The sequence below is a fragment of the Strix uralensis genome, chromosome Z, assembly GCF_047716275.1.
Source record: "Strix uralensis isolate ZFMK-TIS-50842 chromosome Z, bStrUra1, whole genome shotgun sequence".
Taxonomy (NCBI): Eukaryota; Metazoa; Chordata; class Aves; order Strigiformes; family Strigidae; genus Strix; species Strix uralensis.
In genome coordinates this window covers 77,566,834-77,589,362 of record NC_134012.1, presented here as the reverse complement: position 1 = coordinate 77,589,362, position 22,529 = coordinate 77,566,834, and the positions used below count along the sequence as shown (strand labels likewise).

Sequence of the window (22,529 nt, the reverse complement as noted above, 5' to 3'; positions counted from 1 at the left end):
CAATACACGCAATACATTACTACACCAAACGCATTTACCTGTACTGCAAGATCAGGATTCTGGCTTAATGACTGCATCATGCTCCTCATATAAGGTGCAGACAACATATTCTGCATAAGCTGTGGATTTTCTGTTATCTGCTGTAATAAGCTCTGCATTCCTGGTGTGTTGAACATACCAGCTTAAAAAAAAGTAAAAGGTCACTTTAGTAAACATCCTGACCATCATCTGATGAATTAGAATTAGATATAACCACTTGGTTTCTAAGAGTTTTAGTCCCTGAAATACACCTCAATGTGGTTCTGATTACATGGACACATCTACCCTAGAAGTTAAGACAGAGGTTGTATCCAACAAGCAGTTCCACTAAGTATCTACATTATTAGCTGCTTTCACATTTGCCTCCAAGCGGGAAAAATACTATCATTCATCTAGATATTTCTTACCTTTGGTATTTTAAGGCAATACACAAGTATTGTTACTACTCTTAGTTTACATTTCATGTTTGTTTTTCTACAGAGGACTTTGATACTAGTCAAATGTTCTACAAAAGTAAGTAGCAATAAAAAAAAAAAAACCCTCTGAATCAAAAACTCTCTTTCTAATGAAAGAATCATTTCAACAAACTCCCAAGTACGAGCAAATATATACAACTGCTGTAACAAACACACCTCCTAGTCCAGATCCCAAATTTGGTGCAGTTGAATTCTGTCCCGTACTGCCAGAGGTGCTATTTCCAGCACTACTACTGCCACCACTCTCACCACTTGTGCTGGTACTTGTTGTGGAAGTTGGCGAACTGGACTGAGGAGCCCAGGGATTTGGTAGAGGATCTCTATTTTCTGTACGAGATGGCTGACTGTCTCCTCCTGTTGATGCATTGCTTACTAAAGAAGCAAACGGGTTACCTCCAAACTACAAAGGAAGGAAAGCAAACATGTATCATCTACTAAAGCCAACCATTTTTATGTCTGATACAAATGGCAAGTTACATTTCAAAAATTACACATGAAGATAAATAATGACGGCTTTTGATCAGTTATACTCACCATTCTACAGTAATTAATTGCAAATATTCTGAAAAGACGCCAACATTGAGAGATACTAGCACCTCCAAAAAAATTAAATCACATTTCTTTTTGAAAACAGTGTTGCTACTACACTGGTATTTTGACCACAGTGACATTATATCTTGCATACTAGCTTCCAACTTCGCAGCCTTTTTTTCTTGCCATCTTAGATTCCAAGTTACTAAACACACCTTTAAAAAAAATTTCCCAGACCTCAGAATTTTAAGAGAAAGAACTAAAGGAATTCAAATTTAAGTAATGCAGAAATTCATTAACTTTTAAATAGTTTCTCAAACACACAAAGGGATATCTGCATTTCTCTGAGCTTAGAAGAGCACAGAATTTTTAAAGATCTTTCCTCTCAGGAGTAAGAGGCCACATAATGACTTCAAGCTTCAAAAAAATGTTTTGTCAAGTACACATTTACACTACTTACATGTTTCTATTTTTAAAAAGCATTTACTTTCAGTGGCATTTGCAATCTTTTCTCACCTGTTCCTGTGCTGCATTCAACATAGGCTCCTGAATATCTGTGTACATACGTCGCAAGGCATTGTATCCACCTGGTATACTTTCAAGGTTGCTCAAGGCTCGGTCTTGGTTTCGCATCATTTCCTGCATCATTGCTGGGTTTCTAGCAAGTTCTAGTGTCTAGGGAAGTGGAACGTTTAATCTGTATTAATAAGAAATTCATTCTAAAGTGAAAATGCCAGCATTTGGCAATATCTCAGATACCACTGTCTAACCTAGTTTAAAACTATGATTAAAGTCAAATCAAGATGTCAGCTTAGTGGGAGTCAACTGAATTTGATATTTAGCCAGCATTCTATCACAACTGTCACTAGGCTCAATGGGTCAGGAAACACTGGCTAAACAAAAGAAAAACCTTGAATGAACTATTCTTTCCTTTCTTCATCTTTTCAGCACAATATAATCCTGCCCTTTCTAACATAGTTACAGAAGGCAGCCTATAACATGAACTTTAAAATAAATACCTACATTTTCAAAATCATCTATTTGTTTTTTGATACCTTCTGCCACACAGCATATCTTACATTTCATCTAATTTTAAAAGCACTCAAAAGTACTCACAGTTAGATAAAATGAAAATACGGAGTATTTTGGAGAATTACTACTTTTGGTAAACTCACTGTTGGTTAGACAACAGAAGGTTTCAAGTGCACACAGGAACATGCAACTCTGACCTCAGAAGACCTCATTACACAGTCTTTAATGCCTTTCAAAACTATGCTGCACGTTTTCTGAATTATCAGTCTATTTCAGACATTAACAACTAGAAATACAAACATCAGTTGCCTACAGCAAACTTTTATGGATTTTCTAACAAGCCTAAACACTTCAAGAAAATTTAAACACTCAACCAAGCATGTCCAGTTCCTGCTCTGTTGTTCAGTTACAGTACAATCAAAGGTCATGAACTTACAGAGATCCTTCTACATACCTGTCTCATTATATCTGGATTATTCAGCATGTGACTGATTTCTGGATTTCTCTGTATCAGTTGCTGCATTTGAGGGTTAGCCATAATTAACTGCCTCATCAGGTCAGGATTTGAAAGCATGCTCTGAACAAATGGATTTTCCATTATCTGAACCATCATTTCTGGGTTGGACATCAGTTGCCGTTGCATCTGACTTTGCAACTCTGAAAAGTTTGATGTATTTAAACCCAGGCTACTCAGACCTGCCAAACCTCCAAGGCCACCTTTAAGAGGATGAAAAAAAATATAATTGAACTTTCAGCTTCTAGTATACTTCTAAACACATCCAGGTTCTTCCTAAATACAAAATACTTGAACATATCCCACATTTCAAAACAATGAAAATGAATGGAAAGTCCATCTTTGCAAGGCTGTTAAGAAGTTATCTACTAAGAGTTTGTGTCTTTAAATAACAAGACACCTAAGGAAAAATCCAACAAAATGCATCTGAAAAATAACTTGTTAGAATTCTAACAGCTTTTCTTCTAATTTTCCACAGCTAAGATAAAAGGGATGTTTGAGTTTTGGGGCCTGAGGTTCCCCCTAAACCCCAGCAACACTTTCCAATGCATTTATAATAATCATTTATCTGTCTCCTCTCCATTACACTATAATCAAGAGAGATCTCCCAATATGAATCATACTCCCTATTCTAATTGAAAGTAGAGCTCTTCTTACTAATGCACCAAGAACTAATTATGCTTTGAATTCCCATCCTTTGCTGAGTCCAAACAAAAAATTTCAGAAGGTACTAGTCAGTCTGAAGATCTATTTACACCTAAGAAAGCAATCGCTTAATATGGTTAGCTTTTCCAGTTCTACCTCCTCCTCACCCCCCAAAAGCAAATGAGATAAAAAAGAATGAACCAAATACCCCACTGTTGAGTATGGAAGTAGCATTTTTCAGTCAACAGACTGCAGGCTATTTATTCATGAAAGAGAAGACTGATAACAATATCAGACTTGGAACCTGAGAAATACTGAATTGTAAAATTAGCAGCAATATTGTTACTTCTGTTACAGATCTTGGCTTCACGCTACAGGTCCAGCTTCATCAATACTCTCCCCACAGCAATTCAGATGCATTTTTAAGGAGCAGAAGAATACTGGAAGAAGTTTCATTACCTATAGTGCTAGAATATAACACCAGTGGCACCTTACTACCAAAGATGAAACAGCACAAGTCTGAAGTTCCGCATATAAAATTAAGGAAACAACTTTCCTCTGATAACTTACTGATCAGAAACCAATACCATAGATATTTGTAATCAGTTTTTGGGGTGGTGCATTTGGGTTTTTTTTATTTAAAAGAAGTTCTGTCTACATTAGACTAAATCTTCAGGGACAATTACCTGAATCCAAGAGAAGTACCCACCATGCTACCTAACAAATATTCTTACCAAAGCCAAAAGGGTTACTATTCGTTGAAGCTGGTGTTGAGGTACTACTGTTTGATGTTGATGTGGTAGCAGTACTCCCAGTGGTGTTTGCTTGTTGAGCTGGGTGGTCTTGTGATCTAAAAAGGCAAGTTTAAAAGTTGCAAGTTTAACAAGTTAATTTAAATAATGCCATTAAATACAGGAATAGTATCATATTGAGAATCTTAATTTAGATTTTGATTCTTTCTCAAGAAAATTACACTATTATCTCTAGATGGCTTCCTGTAACAAAACTTTCTTAGGCATTTGTAGTGTCATCATTTTCTCAGAACAGTAGTTTGAAACATTAAGAAAATGGATGAGCACCACTGCAGCCAATATCACCTTCTCACCCCATCCCCAGGATGCCTGCCAATGAATTGTTTCCTCTGTCCTTACCTTGCTTTAAAGATCCTTGCCTTATTCCATTATACTCAAATACTACTGATTACATGCCTGGGGCTTAAAGAAATAAAGCCTAGCAAGATTTAACATCAGACTTATTTCACGCCATATCTTTAATAGGATGCCTTACTGAATGTGAAATTCAATTAACATCTTACTTCATTATAAGACAAATATCAGAATCTCAATAACCTTTAAGACTTCAAGAACAGGATAAAAATGTAGTTACACAAAATTAAAGCCAGCATAATTTAGCACAGGCACTAAAGGCTGTCCAAGCAATATACTCACCACACCTTTCTACTACAGAGGCATAATCAAAGGTGTTGTCATGTAGTAAAAGAAATCAGGGACATGAGCTTGTATAAAGCTAATCTTTCCTCTGTTCAAAAGAAGGCTAGTTTGAAACCCAAATCAGTTCTCCAGTCTCGTTCAACAGTCAATCTCATAAATGCCTGTATTTGCAGAACTACAGCATAAAATAACTTGTAGAAACTATGAATTCAGACCTCACACAAAGATTCGAGGATGTATGTCATGCTTTAAAGCCAGCTGGCAGCTTAACACCACACAGCCACTTACACTCACCCTCCCCCTGCTCCAGGGGATGAAAGAAAAAATTGGAGGGCTAAAGGTAAGGAGATTTGTAGGTTGAGATAAAAAAAATTCAGTAACTGAAATGAAATAAAATTAAAATAATGACACTACTCAGTAATAATAGACTATACAAGCTAGCGATACACAATACAGTTGCTCACCATCCACTGAGTGATGCCCAGCCTGTTCTTAGCTAGCCATCCCAGATGAAGGAAAATCCCAAAATCACAATCCAAAAAGAGAGCTTCCTGGCCAACCCTCATCTATACACTGAGCATAACATTACACGACACGGAATATTCCAATGGTGTATTTGGGTCTGTTGCTCTAGCTGTGACCCTTCCCAGCTTCTGGTACACCTACACGCTAGCAGGACATGGGAAGTTGAAAAGTCCTTGATTTCTTAGCAACAACTGAAAACATCAGTGTATTAAGCGTACTATGAACATTCTTCTCATACCAAATCCCATGCTGAATCTGAAACACTAGCTACTAAGAAGGAAAATTAGCTCTATCCCAGCTGGAACCAGGACAGAGAATTTGACAGTACACTAAATTTCATACCTCAGTTCATCTCAGAGTACACTTCTGCTTCAAGAAGGGGGAGTGGGGCACAACTGAAAAAAACCCAAACAACAAGCAAACGAAAAAAACAAGCCTGAGAGATGACTCAGGTTCAGAAGTTTCCCCAAGGTTTTTAAGAGTTCTCTGACTCCAGGCTAAACATCAGCCACCAAAACCATAGACAGAAACCAAAGGAACAATGAAATACTTTGCACACTTCACAAGTTCTTTAGTTCTTTCAACAAAACATCAACACCAGCTTTTAAGTATGCTGGTATTCCCTGTTGATTTGACCAGTGTTCTTGTAAACAGGTGAATAAAACATAGCATGCCAAATCATGAAGGTATAGGATGCCATGGGATCAAATCACCTCATTCAAGTTGTTACTGATGTTCTGGGTGTGAAGGAGGAAACTAATTTGAGTCCACAAGATTTAACAGTTCTTCTAAAACTGAAGTCCACAGTAATTCCTATTAATTCAGTTTTGCCTATTTTAATTTTTATTCCTTTTTTGTTTTCTTTCAGGTCTATCAAACCACACAGAGATTCTGTTGAATGAAAACCTGTTCTAGAGGAAACGTTCCAGACAGACACTAACAATCCAGAAAAGGGAATACCTGGATACCTGGCTTTGACATAAGGTACCCTGACATCCGGTGAAAAAGTTTCATCAGGTGAAACTTTGAGGTCCTGAGAAGAACAAGTATTAATACTCTGTAACATTAACAGCAACTGCGAACTTTGCACACAAGATGACTACTATTAGTCAAGCAGCTGTAACTTCAGTGAGGAAGATTATAGACTGCATACTGGCCATGGATCTTCTGCTAGTGTATTTGGTTTCCTTTGGTCTAGAAAGCACATGAATCTTTCCTCCATAAGCAAGAGGAAACTAATAAGCATAAAACCCTACTTGTTTTTCAACTGAGAAACTATTTTGAGAAGCAACTGTACACCTTCATGTAACAGACAAGAAACGTTCTCAAAGCAGGACAGAAAAGTAGACAAAACTGAAAACTTAACAGTTCAGACTGCTTCTATGGAAATTGGGGATATATATACCCTCAAGATAATGGTTTGCGTGTCAAGTTTGTCAACCTCAAGTCCTCGAGTGAAATTCCTGTAAAGTGTACATCGTCTTTTATATCCACTTTGCCATTATGTTTCCTCTTGTTGCAAACTACAGGTGCTGAATTGGAACTGTGTATTCAGAAATTCAACGCATCTTTACTACCCATTGCTAATCACTCACTGCTACTCTGACACTGTATAGGCCAGGTTACAGGATTACACTGGAAGCCTGCATCATTCTGAAAAACATATCACAGTAATAAAATTACCTTTTTTCAACAAGGATTGGTTGGGATATATGAGGATTCCTGTTTGAAAGTTACACATCTAATATTGTTTAGAAGGGAAAAGAAAATCTTCAGATCCAGTCCTGGAAAATAACTTTTTATTTATTCAAATATATGGCAGCAACAGTAGCAGCAACAGTCAACAGAAAAGTAAATGGCATCATGTAAAGTGGTTGGGAGCAATCCAGTCTTGATGCTCATGGCCAAAAAATAAGCACTTACCAGGCCATATTAGCAGGGTCTAAATCTTGCCTTTTGGACCAAGCATAAAATCCAGGTATTTCAGTGAGAAGAATACTGAGATGGTTCAAGACAACGTTATACTTTCTCAAAGGTGATTTTCATTGTGCTGACAATTCTCTTTAGCAGGTGTTAGAAGCACATTTTGAGTTTATCTGAGCAAAGCTAGTATGTGATAACATTACTGCCTCATTTGAGGATAGTGTAGATACATGCAAAGGGTCTACAGTTTTTTGTTTGTACTTCTTTGTTTGAGACATGAGTAAAACCTTCTGAAGACAATAGTAATACACTCTTCTAAAATTATTCAAAAAAAATGTGGGAGAGAGGGGAGACATGGATTGCAGTGCTGATAGGACCGATGCAGGGACACCAAAATTCCTCGAAACCGATAAATGTGTCATTGCACACGGGTGCTCCTTTGCCCAGAGGCAAAGTGCAAGAAGATATGAGAGACTGGTATTTCAGTATGTATAGTTATTGTAGGTCCAACCTAGAGGAAACTGTCCAAGTCAAAAGCATCCTGCTATCATGAAGCCTCTCTGCCACACTCAAGACTGCGGGCAAAAAAAGCAGAAGTCATGACAACAGCAGAATACTAGCTCAGATGCACGAAGCACAAAATTGCAGTATTAGCTAATATTGTATACAAGATTGGGATGGCCTAAATTTCAGGCTGGGGAGGCATAGGGTAGGGAAGGGAGACCTCTGCCAGTGCCAATAAATATGTTTTGACAGAGACACAACTCCAGGACAGAGAACATAGTCCTGTCAGGATATGAGAATGGAATTGAAGACACCAATTTCAACAGGTGCCTATATTTAATGCTAATGCTCCTAATTTCAACAGGTGGCTAAATTTAATGCTAACGTTACTAGTAGGCCTTTGTGACTTGGTGAGGCCTGGAAAAGGAAAGCATATTTCTCTTCTCTCTTAAGTCCCATGCTCTTTTCTTCACCAGCTGACATCTTCACATAGGATGAGATCCTTACCACAAACAAGAAACACTTAAGTAGCACAGAAGCAATAACACTTTCAGTCTAGAGCAACAAACATGTTATTGACTAGGCAAGCCAGATTCAACTAGGGGATATATTACCCTACTTGCTGAAAGGATTTTTTAGTTGAGCTTTTTCCTTCTGGGCACTTCTCAGGAACTAATGTTCTGATGACACAGCTCAACTGATGCAATTTTCTTGTCATTTGAAAGTTGCCTCATCAAAACCAACAAACAAAATTTAAAATCCAAGTCTTTCTGTTCAGCCAGATAAATTAGTTGCACTAAAGCAGTTCTCTCACAAATTTTCTTTCCTTGTTTTACAAAAACAGTGAGTAACGATTCACTGCAAGTTTTCATGAGTTAAAAGCTGCACAACGTATCTTTATGGACAGTAAGAGCTGACATCTAAGAACTATGGAGCCAAAACACCACCAGCGCTTAGCATTAAAACCAAGAAGTTAAATAACACAAAAGCAAGAGACTCGCATTTAGAAACATGAATCCAATTAAAATACAAGAGAAACCAAAGAAAAAATCACTGTAATTTCAGACTGTTATTCTGTACCAACTGTGACTAAGGACCTGATTAAAGGGATTTATTCAAATCTAGATTTGCCCAACAGAAAGCTGTTAAGAATTTTTACTTACTACTTTACTTTTTATTGTTAAGTATTTTTACTTCTAGAGGTAAACAGAAGATCACTCATCAGTAAGGTTACCTGTTTTGTGTTTTGATAACCAGGTGAACAGTGAGTCCATCGTGAATTCCATGCTGAGTCAAAGTATCTTGATCTTTTAAAATTTTTCCAGCAAATATCAACACAAGCTGATCAGTGTGGGACTTGAAACGCTTAGAGATTTCTTCCTTGAACTAAACAAAAAAGTTAATATTATAAATTTATATAATTGAATACTGAACTATAATTTTTTAATGATTTATGGACAAGTTACTTTGTTCACATTTAATGTATTACCCCACTTGCACTGCACATTCTGTTTTACATAATCTAGAAATACTTTATTAAGTTTTCTCTTTTTTTTCCATAGGAAGATGAGAAATGGTTATTTCTAGTTTTGTAGAATAAAAATTAGAAGTTTCACATCTAGATCACTAGTTATATAACTAGCAAGATCAAAAATGATTGCACTTAAAGACTACTGTGGCTTCAATCAGGCTTGCATCCATGACAATAAATATATACTAGTATATATAAAGAAATACATATGCACACTGTAAAGTATGTATATAATTTTATACTAGTAAGTATACACTTATATATATACACACACATGCCACTGAAGCCATCCATTGCTGAAAGACTGAGGATGCAGTGTCAAAAGTATGATAAATCTGTCTACACTTTTTCTGGAACTGAACGGAGAAGTATCTTCTCAGACATATTTTTGCTGCTTTCCATGTGTCAAAACTAGCATTCCTTTCCACACAGGCAAAAGTTACCTCTCAGGTGGCTCTGCCTTCTCATTCAATATATGAAATAGCTACATGAAATGCAGTTGCAACCCAGGGCATGGTGCACAGACACATTCTTCAGCTGACCAGGAAATCATACCCTCATTAAAACAACTGAACATGGAAGCCCACTTGCCTCTTGCAACTAAACATGGAAGCCCTCTTGCCTTTCTAGCCAATAATAACCAGGTTATGCTTTAACTGAGTTCCAACTGAGATTTATTATTGTCTAGAAAAATGCTCTCACTGAAAGCAAAAAATTCACAAAACTTAAAAAGGAAGATATCCAAGAAAAATGCTAAGGAATGACTTGATTATAAGAAAGCCAGATAAATTTATTCAACATGACTAGGCTAAGTAGGCTAAGTATTTTCACAACGATCCCAGGCAGTTAAGAAGTCCTTCAGAAGTTCACCCTATTTAACATTTTAAAATTAAGTTGACCACACTACCTTAAAAACATCCCAAACATCCTAGGGAATCCTCACTCTATATAGAAAAATAAAATGTTAATCTTGCAATTAGTTATTAATAATAATTACATTTTATAATAAGCAGGACTAAAAATGTAAAATGCCACTGTATTGTGCTTTGAAGGTGAGTCTCTAATTGATAGGGCTTATAGTATAGGAGGAAAAAACCCCCAGATTTTCTCAAAAAAAAGAAAGTATCTGAGAGACAACAGAGGTAAAAAGCCTCTGTGTTTGGGTAGGATGTTGCCCTTGATTAGCTAAAAGCCTACTCATAGATTTAGTTCCAGTTCTTGGGGAAACCACTTTTAAGTTAGCGTTTATACTGGCAATATTTAGACTTGCAAGTGTTCCAGAAAGTCACTCAGTCCATTCCTTCCTGAAGTGGATTACTTAACCTGAATTATTCCTGAAATGTTTATCTAGTCTGTTCCCTGAGGTTCCCAGCTACTTTTTTCCAAGAAACCTAATGCTATTTCTTTGTTGTCCTGCCCACAATGGACAACACAAACAGGTTGTTGTTCCCCGTAGAATAAAGGGTTGCAGTAAGGCTAATCTTTCCTTGAGGGCTGTTTTCTAATCCAATCACTCCCACCACTCTGGATTTTCAAATCCAATTACTGGCCAAAATATTGCACACTAGTTCTTATCAATACTCAGTGGAACAACAGGATAAACCCCACATCCTGCAAGCTATACTCCTATTTATAAGATAAAGTGAGAAATCCATGTGGAAAAATATTCATGTAACAGTGCTGACTCATTTAACAGCTACAAACTCTAGAGCCTTTTCTGCAGAGCAACTATTCAGGCAGTTCTTCCTATTCTGCATGCTTCTGGTCAATTATCCTTAATACGCATTCCAAAGTAACATAAAAGCAGCAGAAATACACATAATTTTGGTACAAATTATGTATATGTACAACTGTTGTACCAAATTATGTACATATGTACAATATTTGGTATGACTAATGCATAAGAATAAAGGATTACCATACTGGGCCAGAGTAATGTCATTTACCCAAACTCATTTATGATTGTATTTCCCACAATATGTTGTGACAGTGAGATCCACAACTTAGTTCTCATTAGAAGGATGATTCTATGAATATTGTTTATACTACAGTATCATAGAATATATCAAGTTGGAAGGGACCCATAAGGATCTGAGTCCAACTCCCTGCTCCTTGCAGGACTACATAAAAGCAAACTGCATTACTAAGAGTGTTGTCCAAACGCTCCTTGAATTCCAACAGACTTGATGCCATGACCACTTCCCTGGGGAGCCTGTTCCAGAGAGTGACCACCCTCTCAGTGAAGACCCTTTTCCTAATGTCCAACCTGAACTCCCCCTGACGCAGCTTCATTCCATTTCCTTGCGTCCTATTGCTGGTCACCAGAGAGAGGAGATCAGCACCTCCTCCTCTGCTAAACAAGACAAGTGACCTCAGCCGCTCCTTGGAAGTCTTGCTCCCAAGGCCCTTCATGACCTTGGTCACCCTCCTCTGGACATACTCTAGTAGTTTGATGTCCTTCTTCAAATTAGTTTATCTGAAATCAAGCCCTGTCACACATTTCTAGAAGCTGCTATTTACCCTTAAGGTCAAGGAAACAAAACACCATTTATAGAACATAACCAAACAGCACCTACTATAGATGCTGTATATAGGCATCACACAGACCTAGTATAGAGGCATCAAGAGTTATACCCTTCCTTTTCCCTACTTGCATGTACTTGCATGTACTAATGTACAACACTACAGTAAGACATTAATGGAACAGCCAACATACCAGGACCCCCAAAACCTCTACAGCAACATACATGCATGATCCAAATACACAACTGACCTCTTTCCAGCCACAATAATAAAACTGTCAAGAATACTGAGCCAATTTCAGCTAATTGAGGCATATAAAAAGCCTAACAGAAATGCAAAAAGACTCAGGTCTCTTCATCAGTTTCAGCACAACCTTGGGACTTCTGAAATAACAAGGTATAAGCAGGACCAAGCCCTCTGTTTGACACTTCATTCACAGAAGACTACTACATACAACCTAAATTACCATGGAAGATATTTTGCAAATGAGTCTGCTGATTAGTGTTAACAGTCAAAGATACAATCAGTAACAGATTAGGTCCACACACTATTTTTTTGCTGAGTCAGGGGGAAGAAAATCATCTATACATTTGTAAAACAGAATTCCAAAACCTATTTTAAATATGTGTTGGGTTTTTTTTTTAAATTATCAACATCTAGTGTGTTGCTTCTGGGGGGAAAAAAAAAAAAAATAAAAATATTAATAAGTTAGTTTTCAGTATACCTGATCTCTGCCAATACTGGAAGATTATTAGCCTTAGGTTGGAATTTGGCACAAGTCACTACTGTCTGCACTGTGAAATAACGTCAAGGAGGGTGGAAGAGAAGACTCCTTACCATCCTCTGGGGGCAAACACCTATCTTCAGTATTCTCAGTCCCTCACTGTTAATGGTAACTGAACTGCAAGACCATTCCCCCACAGTAAAGGGAAAAATCCAGAAATTTCTTTAAATTCAAACAGTGAAAGGACAAGAGAAATGACTGGCAACTGCATTCATACTCCCACGGACCTTATCTGTGTAGTTTTTATAGAACTCCCCACCATTCTGTGGTTTGAGTGAGTGGCAGGGTTTTTTGGTAGCAGGGGAGGGGGCTACAGTGGTGGCCCCCTGCAAGAAGCTTCTCAAAGCTCACCCAGCTCCAAGTCTGACCTGCCTTTGCACCAAGGCTGGGCCAATTAGCAACGGTGGCTGCACCTCTGTGATAACGTATTTAAGAAGGGGAACCTGGGAGAAGTTGTGGAAGTTGTGAGGAGGAGTTGTGAAGAGAACATCTGTGTGAACACCAAGGTCAGTGGAAGAACAGAGGAGAAGGGGGGGGAGGTGCGCCGGAGCAGAGACCCCCCCTGTATCCTGTGGTGAGATGGCAGGGCCGCCCCCCTGCCACCCATGGGGGTCTATGGTGGAGCAGATGCTGACCTGCAGCCTGTGGGGGGTCCCATGCCAGGACAGGTGACTGTGCCCGAAGAAGGCCGGGACCCTGTGGGAAGAAGCCCCCCCTGTTGTAGTTCAGCACTGGGAGGATTGCAACACACAGGGGTGACCCACACGCCCATGGGAGTGGCTGATGTTGGAGCTGGTTTGTGGAGGACTGCCTCCTGTGAGACAGGGACCACGCTAGAACAGGGGAGGAATGCCAGAAGTCATATCCTCCCTGCCCCACTGAGGTGGAAGAGGCTGCAGGACTGACAGCAACCCCCATTCCCTGCCCCTTGTGCCTCTGGGTGGGGAGAAGGTAGAGGTATGGGGAGAAAAGCTAAGCCCAGGAAGAAGGCAGGAGTGGGGGAAGGTGTTTTCAAGATGTGGTAATGCTTCTCACGGTCTTATCCTGTCTGTTAAGTGTTGGTGTTGTTGTTAGTGTCAGTATTAAATTTATGTTCTTTTTTTTCTTCCCCTAACGAGTCTGTCTTTTGTCCGTGACCATAATGGGTGAGTCATTCCTCTCTGTCCTTACCTTGATTCCTGAGCCTTTTACTTTATTTTCTCCTTCCCAGCCCTGGGGCAGAAGAGGGGAGTGAGCAACTGCATGGTGTTCAGTTGCCCTCTGAGCTCAAACCACCTTTATTTTCTCCTACTCAGAGTGGATAGGAAGGAGGGAGGGAGCAGCTGCATGGTGCTCAGTTGCCCTCTGGGCTCAAACAATGACAGTGCTACAGAGCTACAGTAAAAAAAAGACAGCATAAGCAGTGAAGACAACTACCTCAATTTTCTTTTCCCTAAACGGAACTGTAAACTTCAAACTAGTAAGTATCACCTCAAACTAGTAAGTATCACCTCAAACTAGTAAGTATCACCTCAGAGCCTCAAACATATGCAACATACACAATCAACAGCAAAGGGAATAAAGGAAATGAGATTATGAAGATGGGAATTAATACACATTTAGCCAGTTGTAAGAAAATAAACTTTGGTATTGTTTAAATCTTCAGTTTGTGCAACTGAACTAAATAACTCTATCAGCAAACTACAGTTAAAATGCTTTGCCACCTGGGAAAATCAAAAGTAGGAGTTCAAAGTGTCACTGGCTGGCAAATATGAGCATTTCTGTCCAATTCTCCTACTGCGCTAACTCTAATCTCTGAAGCTAGTCTTGTTGAAGCACATTGACCACATTACCATTTTACCTAGAGTTAACTTGTTTCTATCAACTTTTTTGTTGTTTTTAAAGGACAGGAACAGTGTAATTTTTCACACTGAGAACACGCACATTTTTTTAGCAGCACACCAGCACTTCTCATTTTACACTCTGTTTCCATGCCAAATATCCTAATCTTCACACAACTTTTAAAAACTCTGCCCAATTCTCCACTAACAAAACTTGGCTTTTTTGTTCCATGTTAACACAAAAAAAGGCTCCATGAAGCAAGTTAGGACTTCTATTACACCTGCTCAGCTTGATTGCTTCTGAAGGTTTTTGCAAGGTATAGGTAGACACCACAGTGTTGATGCCCAGTGCTGATCAAATGCACGCTCATACCTGGGCTAGTTAAAGTAAACATTCTGTCACTGAACAAAGTAAATGTCTGAATACACATGAAGAACAGCTGACTAAAACAGAGAGTGTTTTGGACTGTCACTTCGCAGAGCAGATCCATACTTTAAACATTAACATATTAATATCTGACCATCTGGCAAGTTGGCCTAGAAAGGGCCTGGTAAAAAGTTATTCCAGGCAAAGTAAAAATCTTAACATGCAAACTGTCCTTTGGTATGTTACCACCATATAAAGATTCAAAAGCTTTTGCTGACTCACTGTATGACATCAAAACTAGCAACTCTAATAACATTACTATCCATTCACATGACAAAGTGCTGTGAAAAAGGAATAAAAAGAAGAAAACAAATAAATGAAAAATACTTTCCCAAATCCTCTCAGCCGTGGCTTAATAAGACATATTTAAAAATTAAATTACAGTAACAGTCTGAAAGATGCTTCAGGGAATTGACATCCAATTCCCATTGAAAAGTCACAGAAAACAGGCCCCTAAAAACTGCAACTGCTTTGAAAATACTAAGCTACAATTTTAAATAGATGACAATAAAAAAACCCAAAGTTGCTGACTCTCCCCACAGCAAACTCTGTTTGAACACAGTAGTGGATGACATGGAAGCAAAGGTTTGTATCTAAAGGGCTGAACTGCAGTTTATGTTCCCAGCAGTTCCCTAAACAGTTCTACTACAAAGAAAGATTTTTCAAATCATATTACCTTGTTCAGCACTGCTGTTTCAAAACACACCCGTGATCATTTAAACTTTCAACCGCCATTCCTATTAACATACAAAGTTAAGTGTATTAGCTGGACTCCAGTCTTTCTTACACCCACACCCAACAGTTTCAACAGAGGCCAACTTTGATGCGCTCCAGCTTTCTTTTACATAGTAGAATTAATGGCTACAGGTCTTCTTGACCCAAGAAGTAAAGAACCAAACACACTCATGGTACTACAGCCACTGATAGCTGTGGTCTCCTTTTCTGGTGAATCATACTGGGTAATCACACCTGACTGTGAATTAAAGCAAGCCAGTTAAAACAGGGTTTTACTGCACAATTCTTGGACATCATACAGGAAGAGGGACAAGAATTTGCGGCTTCAAGCAGGAAAGCACTTCTGGCCTCCAGCCCATAGTTTGCAGCAGATAGTGTAGCTAGAAAGCGCACCCAGAATTAGGCTTCTCTATAAGTGTAGTCTGTCTTCCATGTCTTGATGGAGTGAGTTACCATCTTCCTATGCCCTTGCCAATGACCCATGGTGGTTTCACAATCAAGTTTCCTCAAATCTCTGCAACCAAATCAAATTCACAAAAAACTCATCTCAGGAAACAAATTCAGATTCTTGAGGAGCTTACAAGGCTAGTAGCCCATAAAGGAAAACTGCAGCAGTGCAAACTAGTGAAAAGGGCTCAGGACTCTAGTCAGTTCTATCCCTTCCAGGCATCCATCAGCAAACCACTCCACTCCTCCATGCTTTGAGTTAGTGGAAATGGTTTGCAACACTTCCCTTCTCTATAAAAGCACTTTGCAATCTACCAGTGGAAAGGGTTGCACTTGCAACAGAACTAGTCTGTTCTCCAGAAAGTCACTGAGACTGGAAAAGGGCATAAAAGTATTGTGTGTAAATAGGATTCTTTCAGTAAAGCTCCCTTTTGAGAATCTACCCTATACTTTTTTTCATGAGACAGCATAAGATGTTTTATCCTTCAGCTTCACTGGGAGTAGCTTGGGCAACATCCATTCTTTCTGAGGAAACACTGAGATATGAGTTCCTGCCAATGGAAGAACTTCTTCTTGTCTGACCTTTGTGAGCATCTTTAAATGGTTTGACTTTATCAAGTTTTAAATTTAAGGTGATACAGAATATAATCATGAGTGGACTACCAACATAACGGCTAACATTCTTTTTTGCCTGTCAGTGGTAGGGAACAATTAACCCCATCAACAACAAGAAGTCGAAACAAAAGTATTTTTCTCCATGTCGCCATGTAGTTCTAAGATTTTGACCTAACCTTACTCCTAGACAGTGACCCTCCTTACATAGCCAAGGTTCATAGTCACTAGATTGAGATGTTGACTGGGGTCTAAAATAAATATATAGAATATCTTACCATGACACCTCTACCACAGATATTCGTTCATTAGGGTTTTCTCTGCTGTTGGCAATTCTGAAGAGTACATAGGAAAATCTTTACAAATTCTGTGACACCCCTGACCCGTGACTGAAGGTGAAGGATGCTAGCAAAACAAAACCACAAGAAATCACGGGAGGAAGGCAGGCCCTATTTGACATGGATAAAAGTTTAAAAAGGATAAAATAATTGAAATATCAAAATGAAACTGTTACTCTGCAAAAAAGCACCTGCACACAAGACACTTCGCAGTATTATTTAAACAGGTATTTTTATTTTATTATACCTGCCCTTCATTTATCAGAAAACACTTGCTAAGTACCATGGTTACACAGGTGATACTTTTGGACTAAGCCAACTGTCAGGAAAGTCAATATACCTTCTTCTAAAGGTTTTTATTCTACCGAATAGCCATCTACCATTGCTCTAAAATAATTTTAGGAAAGTTTCTAAAAGGAGGAAAAAAAAATCTTACATACTACATGCTGTTAAATAAGCTATTACTGAAAACAGTATTCCACACTGAAGAGAAATGCCATAAAAAGGCTGAAGTTAAATAAAAATGGAAAAATAAAAATGCAAGAGAACCAAATCTATTTTCTGTGGAGCTAAACTCAATTTCACTAACTTTTCCAGATGGACATTACTCTGAAGTTTTCAGATAATCACAGAATTGACAATAATTCTCTGCAAGAACTGCAAGCTTCTGAAATTATTAGTGCAGATTTGCTATATCCACTATTTGTTGGCCTATCAGTTAAAAATATACAGCAAGGCATGTTATTTGGTTTCAGAGCTGTCATGTTCACACAATGCACAACTTGGTATCTTGCAGTCTGCATAAACATTGGTGGACAGTAACTCTCCAGTTACAATAAACTCTTGAACACTGCAAATGTCAACACTGAGCATTACAAGAAGTGCACCATGAAATCTCAGCAAGTTTTAACTCTTCTAAAAAATTCCCTTACGGTGTAAACAGTCTAAATGATGAAAGTAAAACTGTTTTTCCATGTAACTGGTTCCAACACCTTGTCACTCAAACAACTCAAATCATTCACTAAGACACGAGCTGTCCATAACATGAGTGCACTTTCTCTTTGTATACAGGCTTTACCAAAACACATCGTTAAAGTTAACTCTGCTAAGCAAGGAATTGCAAAGATTATATTGCCATAAACTCAGAGAATAAATCAAAGGGGGGAAAAAAAAGACAGAAGACAAACAGTTTTACTGAGCTAAAGTGTCAGCACTGTCATGGTCAGCTAAAGTCAGCAGGCTTATAGGTATTCACCTTTACCCACCATGTATTCATCAAGTCTTTGCACAGAGCAAGATCAGTATGATATCCAGTCAAGAAAGCAAATATTTGGCCCTTGTCCTAATACTAAGCCAAACTGTGCTCAACACTATCAAACGGGTTCCACAGAAAAAAAGACAGATGGGTGGTACTTGCAATCAACTGACCTTCCAGTGGGGGTTTATACTTGAAGGTTATTTTCCATTCCAACCTGCATACTCCTTCTTCTAGCTGCACAACACAGGATCAGCAATAGCAAATCCTATGTTGTTGGCATCTTCTAACACAGGGAAAAGTCTTCTTGACTTAGGATGGTTGCAAACCAGATTTACATTAACAGAGAAACACAAAACATGCTTTGTGTAGTCCTAAATTTGGCCCTGATTACCCAAAATATTTACCTAAAAAGCTAGACTTTTGTTCTGGCAGTATTCCAACATGACTGCAAACAAATAAACAAGTGAAGCCACTAAGTCATAATATTAGCTACAGAAGTATACAACTGAATGGGGTTTATTTTGCTGTATGAGTTTAGGGTTGTTTGGGCTTTTTTCCAACTTGGCAAATACGGCAGGTGCTGCTGGCCCATCTATGCCAAGAGAACAAACCACTTGCTGATGCCAGATGCATTTGAACAGATGTTCATCTTGTTCTGTATTTGAGATTAACCTATTTTCAAGGCTGGATCTAGAAACATCACATCTACTGTTCATGCTTATTATTAACAACAGCTCGTGTTTACAGTTTAAGAGAAATAGCCAATACTAGTCACACTACAGGGACAGTGCATTTTTTAGTGCTAGCTATGACTGCCTGTGACTCCAAGATGACCCACAGAGGCAAACGGTTGACCCACAGACGCAATCTTACTTCACAGGAACCAAGATATAACTGCAGATCTGATGTTTTAACAGCACCTCCAAGAGAGACAACATTCAGAGTTTAAGATATCTGTGGACAACAAAGACATTTTAAGCAGTATGTGTTCTATTAATTACCTAAACTTGCATGGTTGCCTTCAGTAAAAATCCATGTTCTTGCTAGGTTGTATAACTATTCTGGTTTAAGACAATTGCTTATCAGAAAACCTGGCAGCCCCACTGGCATTCACATTTGAAACAACCTTGTTAAAGTCCAATATATTACAAAATTCACATTTTAAGTAAATCTGTTAACAATTCCTGAAGGGCCCACACTAACAGCACACTGCTTTTCAGGACAAATGTGATCCTCAGGTTAGGTCCAGCATATGAACCTCTTTTACCAAAAAAAACCAAAAACCCCAAAATCTGCAAAGATTTTTACAAAAACTGCACTGACGCTGCTCACAAATCTATGGAGAACAGAGAAGTGAAAAGCACCCCTTTCAGACTGAGATTGCTGGGAAAGCAGTGGACAACATTAAAAAGCAAACACAGTCATTTTATTTTTGGGAGAAATGTCTAGATTAAGCCTGCAGAGAGAGTAGCTGATAGCATACAATACTGCAGCTCCAAAAAGACCAGTGAAGACAAGAGTAGTCTCACCCCTCTCGCAGCTGGAGTGAAGACCTCAGTGAAACTTAGGTCTGGGATATTTATAAGCCAAATGCTGAAATAAAAAACCCTGAATCTAAAACAGGCTCAAGGGTAGAAACTTCAAAGAAATATCAGCATTTTGTCTCTTCACAGCAACTAGATGGAGCAAGAGTCTGATATTCTAGCTAAGCTGCTGGCACTACATTTTACACCTGGGAGCCTTTAATTCATCTTTTGTATCCTCCTCTGATAATCATACAGTGTCTTTCAGCTCATCCATACGGAATGATTTCAATTTCTGTATCTAGACACCAGTGGCAGTCTCACACATGTAACCTTTTTTGGTGAGGTCTGAGGTTATCAGCCATACCAAAAAAATGTGAAGTTGACTGAGTTGCCTCATTCAGTGAGATTTTAGTAAGCTCTGCTCTTCTTCAGGAACTTCATTTTCTGGAGTATTTTAGCAGAGCAATGTCTACATTCTTCACAAGTAGGAGACTCAGGCTTTACAGAGCCTCTACCTTACACTTTGATTACACCTCTTCTACGATTTGTAGCTTTCTAATCTAAATAAATGAAGTTCTAGTCAATACTTGCTTGGAAAACCTCCAAGAAAAACAGAAGAGTTGCAGAAAGTAGTGTCGATGATTCAGTAGGTATCACTGCTTCTGTTGAGCCAAAGACACCATGGGGCACAGACTTTCCAAAACACAAAAAAGACCCTAATAATTCAGAGTTATCTGACAGCATCACCATGCTAAGTACCATATCAATAACTAGAACATTTAGGTACAGCAGAAAGAATGTTTTATTTGTTATTGCAAATTCTACAAATGTAGTCTAAAGACAAGACTTCCCTAAAACAAAGACATCTTTGTATAACTTACTCACTGTTTTTAAAGGCAGTTTTAGATCAAAATAACCACTGGCAATACAGCACTGCGACGCAGGTGTCTACAGACGTTTTCTATAGTCATGCTAAGTAGCCAGGCAGACTCCTACTTGCAGACTGAGTCAGCCCAAGAGGACAACTCGCAGTTAGAAAAGGAGCTACATACACCTCCCGGGCCGGCTCTCAGCATTGCAACAGGGAGGAGAGAAGCTGGGGAGGAGGAGATGAAGCGGGAGGTTTTTTCACTACCCCCGCTAGCCTCAGAGGGCAGCAGCCCTCTCCTGGGCCGGGATCGGCCCTGGTACTCGCCCAACAGCGCCCAGCGCAGTCCGGGCGGGCAGGAGCTGCTTTGTCACCGGGAAGGGCCCTCGCTCTGCAACGCTGGGGGCGGGAACCGCAGGCGTGGGCTCTTCTCCCGATCCGCGCTCTACCCGGTCCCAGGCTCTAACCTCGGCCTGGCTACTCCCGCCAGGCCCCCCCAGGCCCCCGCTGCCCGTCCCCTCGTCCACCGGCCCGCCAGCCCCCCTCAGCCAACCCCGCTGCATCTCACCTGCCGGATACTGCTGGTTTCAGACACGGCAAACTCCTCCTTCTCTTTGGGAGTCTTCACAGTGACTTTGATGATCCGCGGCTCGGCGGCGGCAGAGTCCCGGGTGGGGGACTCTGGGGGGCTGCGACCCCCCGCTGGACCCTCCGCGCTCTCCGACATGCCTCTCCCCGGATGAAAGGCCTGGTCGGCTGCGGACGCGCAGCTCCCAACGGCTCCAGGCAGGCCCTCCGCTCCCGCAGCAGCGGGCGGAAACTGCCGGTCCGGGCGCGGCGCGCACTGATGACGTCCCGCATCAGGGAAGTTACTAGAAAGGGGAGCGGCCTGCCCGGGCGTGGGCCGGCCCGCCTCGCCCCACGCATGCACGCTGAAGGAGCGAGGCGGTGGCGCGCGGCCCCGCATGCGCCGGAAGCTCCGCTGCCCGCGGCCGGCCCTCCCCGCCCCTGCGGCCCCGGGACGGGGCGCGCTTGAAAGCGACGCGGTCCCTGGCGCAGACTGCTACAGGCAAGCTTAACATTTATTTTCAGCTGCAAGGGAGTTCTGCGTTTTGAAGTTCCGGGTAAACACATGAAGAACGGTTCAGGGAGTTTCACAGTGTTGGGAGCACGGGTGCGGTGTGCAGGAGCAGTGGGTCGGTAACGCAGCGACAGGTACCTAATGGAGGCCTCTCGTGGCCGGTGAGGTTTTTGTCTTGGAAAAAGCAAGCAAACTAACTCAGTACTGCTTGTGAGCCCATATCAAGGAAACAAATCACACCTGTTGCTTTTGCTCGGCACCAGCTAAAGAGTAATAAATACGAAACGTTTACTACTTTAAAAGTAGTATTGCTGTGGAAGCATCCCACAGCTGGGAATCAGATATTTCTCAAACTTGGACCAAAACCCCCTAATTGTTAGTTAAACCTAGTATCACCAAATGAGGTGTTCTGCCAAAATATGAGTGACTTTTCCTGTCTCAGGAAATTTGAGATGCCTATTCCTGTTTTGGTGTAAAATATTTGTGTGGCTTGAATTCTAGACTCAAATGCCCTTTCTTCCTTATCCGTAAATAAGAATTTCTCACAGTAACCTGAATCACCAGGTGATTTGCTGGCATGGTCTGCTGTTGGGATAATCTCTGAGGAACTCTATGTAAACTGGTTCAGTTGATATTAAAAAAAAAGGCGTAATACAACATGGTAGACTCCAGCCCTTTAAAATTTTTCTAAAGGAATTTAAGATCTGCTAGGAGGTTTTAAAATAGGAATACCAAAGACTGGCTGAAGGCGATTCCAGGTTTTGCCTGTCCTAGAGCTTTCTTTTGTTGCAGATGATAGAAATAATTTCAGGCATATTTAACTACTAAGCCTTTCCTTGGTCACTCTTGTTTCTTTTCCACATTAGTCACAACTGTGTAAGGCATTTAATTATGCTGCAGAAGAGCACTTCGACACTGGCCAGTGCTACATTGTCCTGT

General features: G+C 40.0%; 1 protein-coding gene across 9 annotated transcripts in view; it reads right to left on the bottom strand.

Annotated features, from left to right (window-relative positions):
• The window catches only part of UBQLN1 (ubiquilin 1), a 30,454-nt gene extending 9,102 nt beyond the window's left edge, over window positions 1–21,352 (bottom strand). For 8 of the 9 annotated variants that reach the window (XR_012626972.1, XR_012626974.1, XR_012626973.1 and 5 more), the window contains exons 1-7: window positions 21,078–21,345; window positions 8,875–9,026; window positions 3,972–4,087; window positions 2,533–2,795; window positions 1,563–1,721; window positions 672–915; window positions 39–181 (exon numbers count right to left, since the gene is read on the bottom strand). Coding sequence is in view for 6 of the 9 variants with exons in the window: in XM_074855145.1 (XP_074711246.1) it covers window positions 39–181; window positions 672–915; window positions 1,563–1,721; window positions 2,533–2,795; window positions 3,972–4,087; window positions 8,875–9,026; window positions 21,078–21,236 (1,236 nt within the window). In the remaining 3 variants the exon portion in view is untranslated. Of the gene's footprint in view, window positions 1–38; window positions 182–671; window positions 916–1,562; window positions 1,722–2,532; window positions 2,796–3,971; window positions 4,088–8,874; window positions 9,027–21,077 lie in introns of all 9 variants that reach the window. The other variant, XM_074855151.1, reaches the window with a different exon arrangement.
• Between the last annotated feature and the right edge of the window lie 1,177 nt (window positions 21,353–22,529).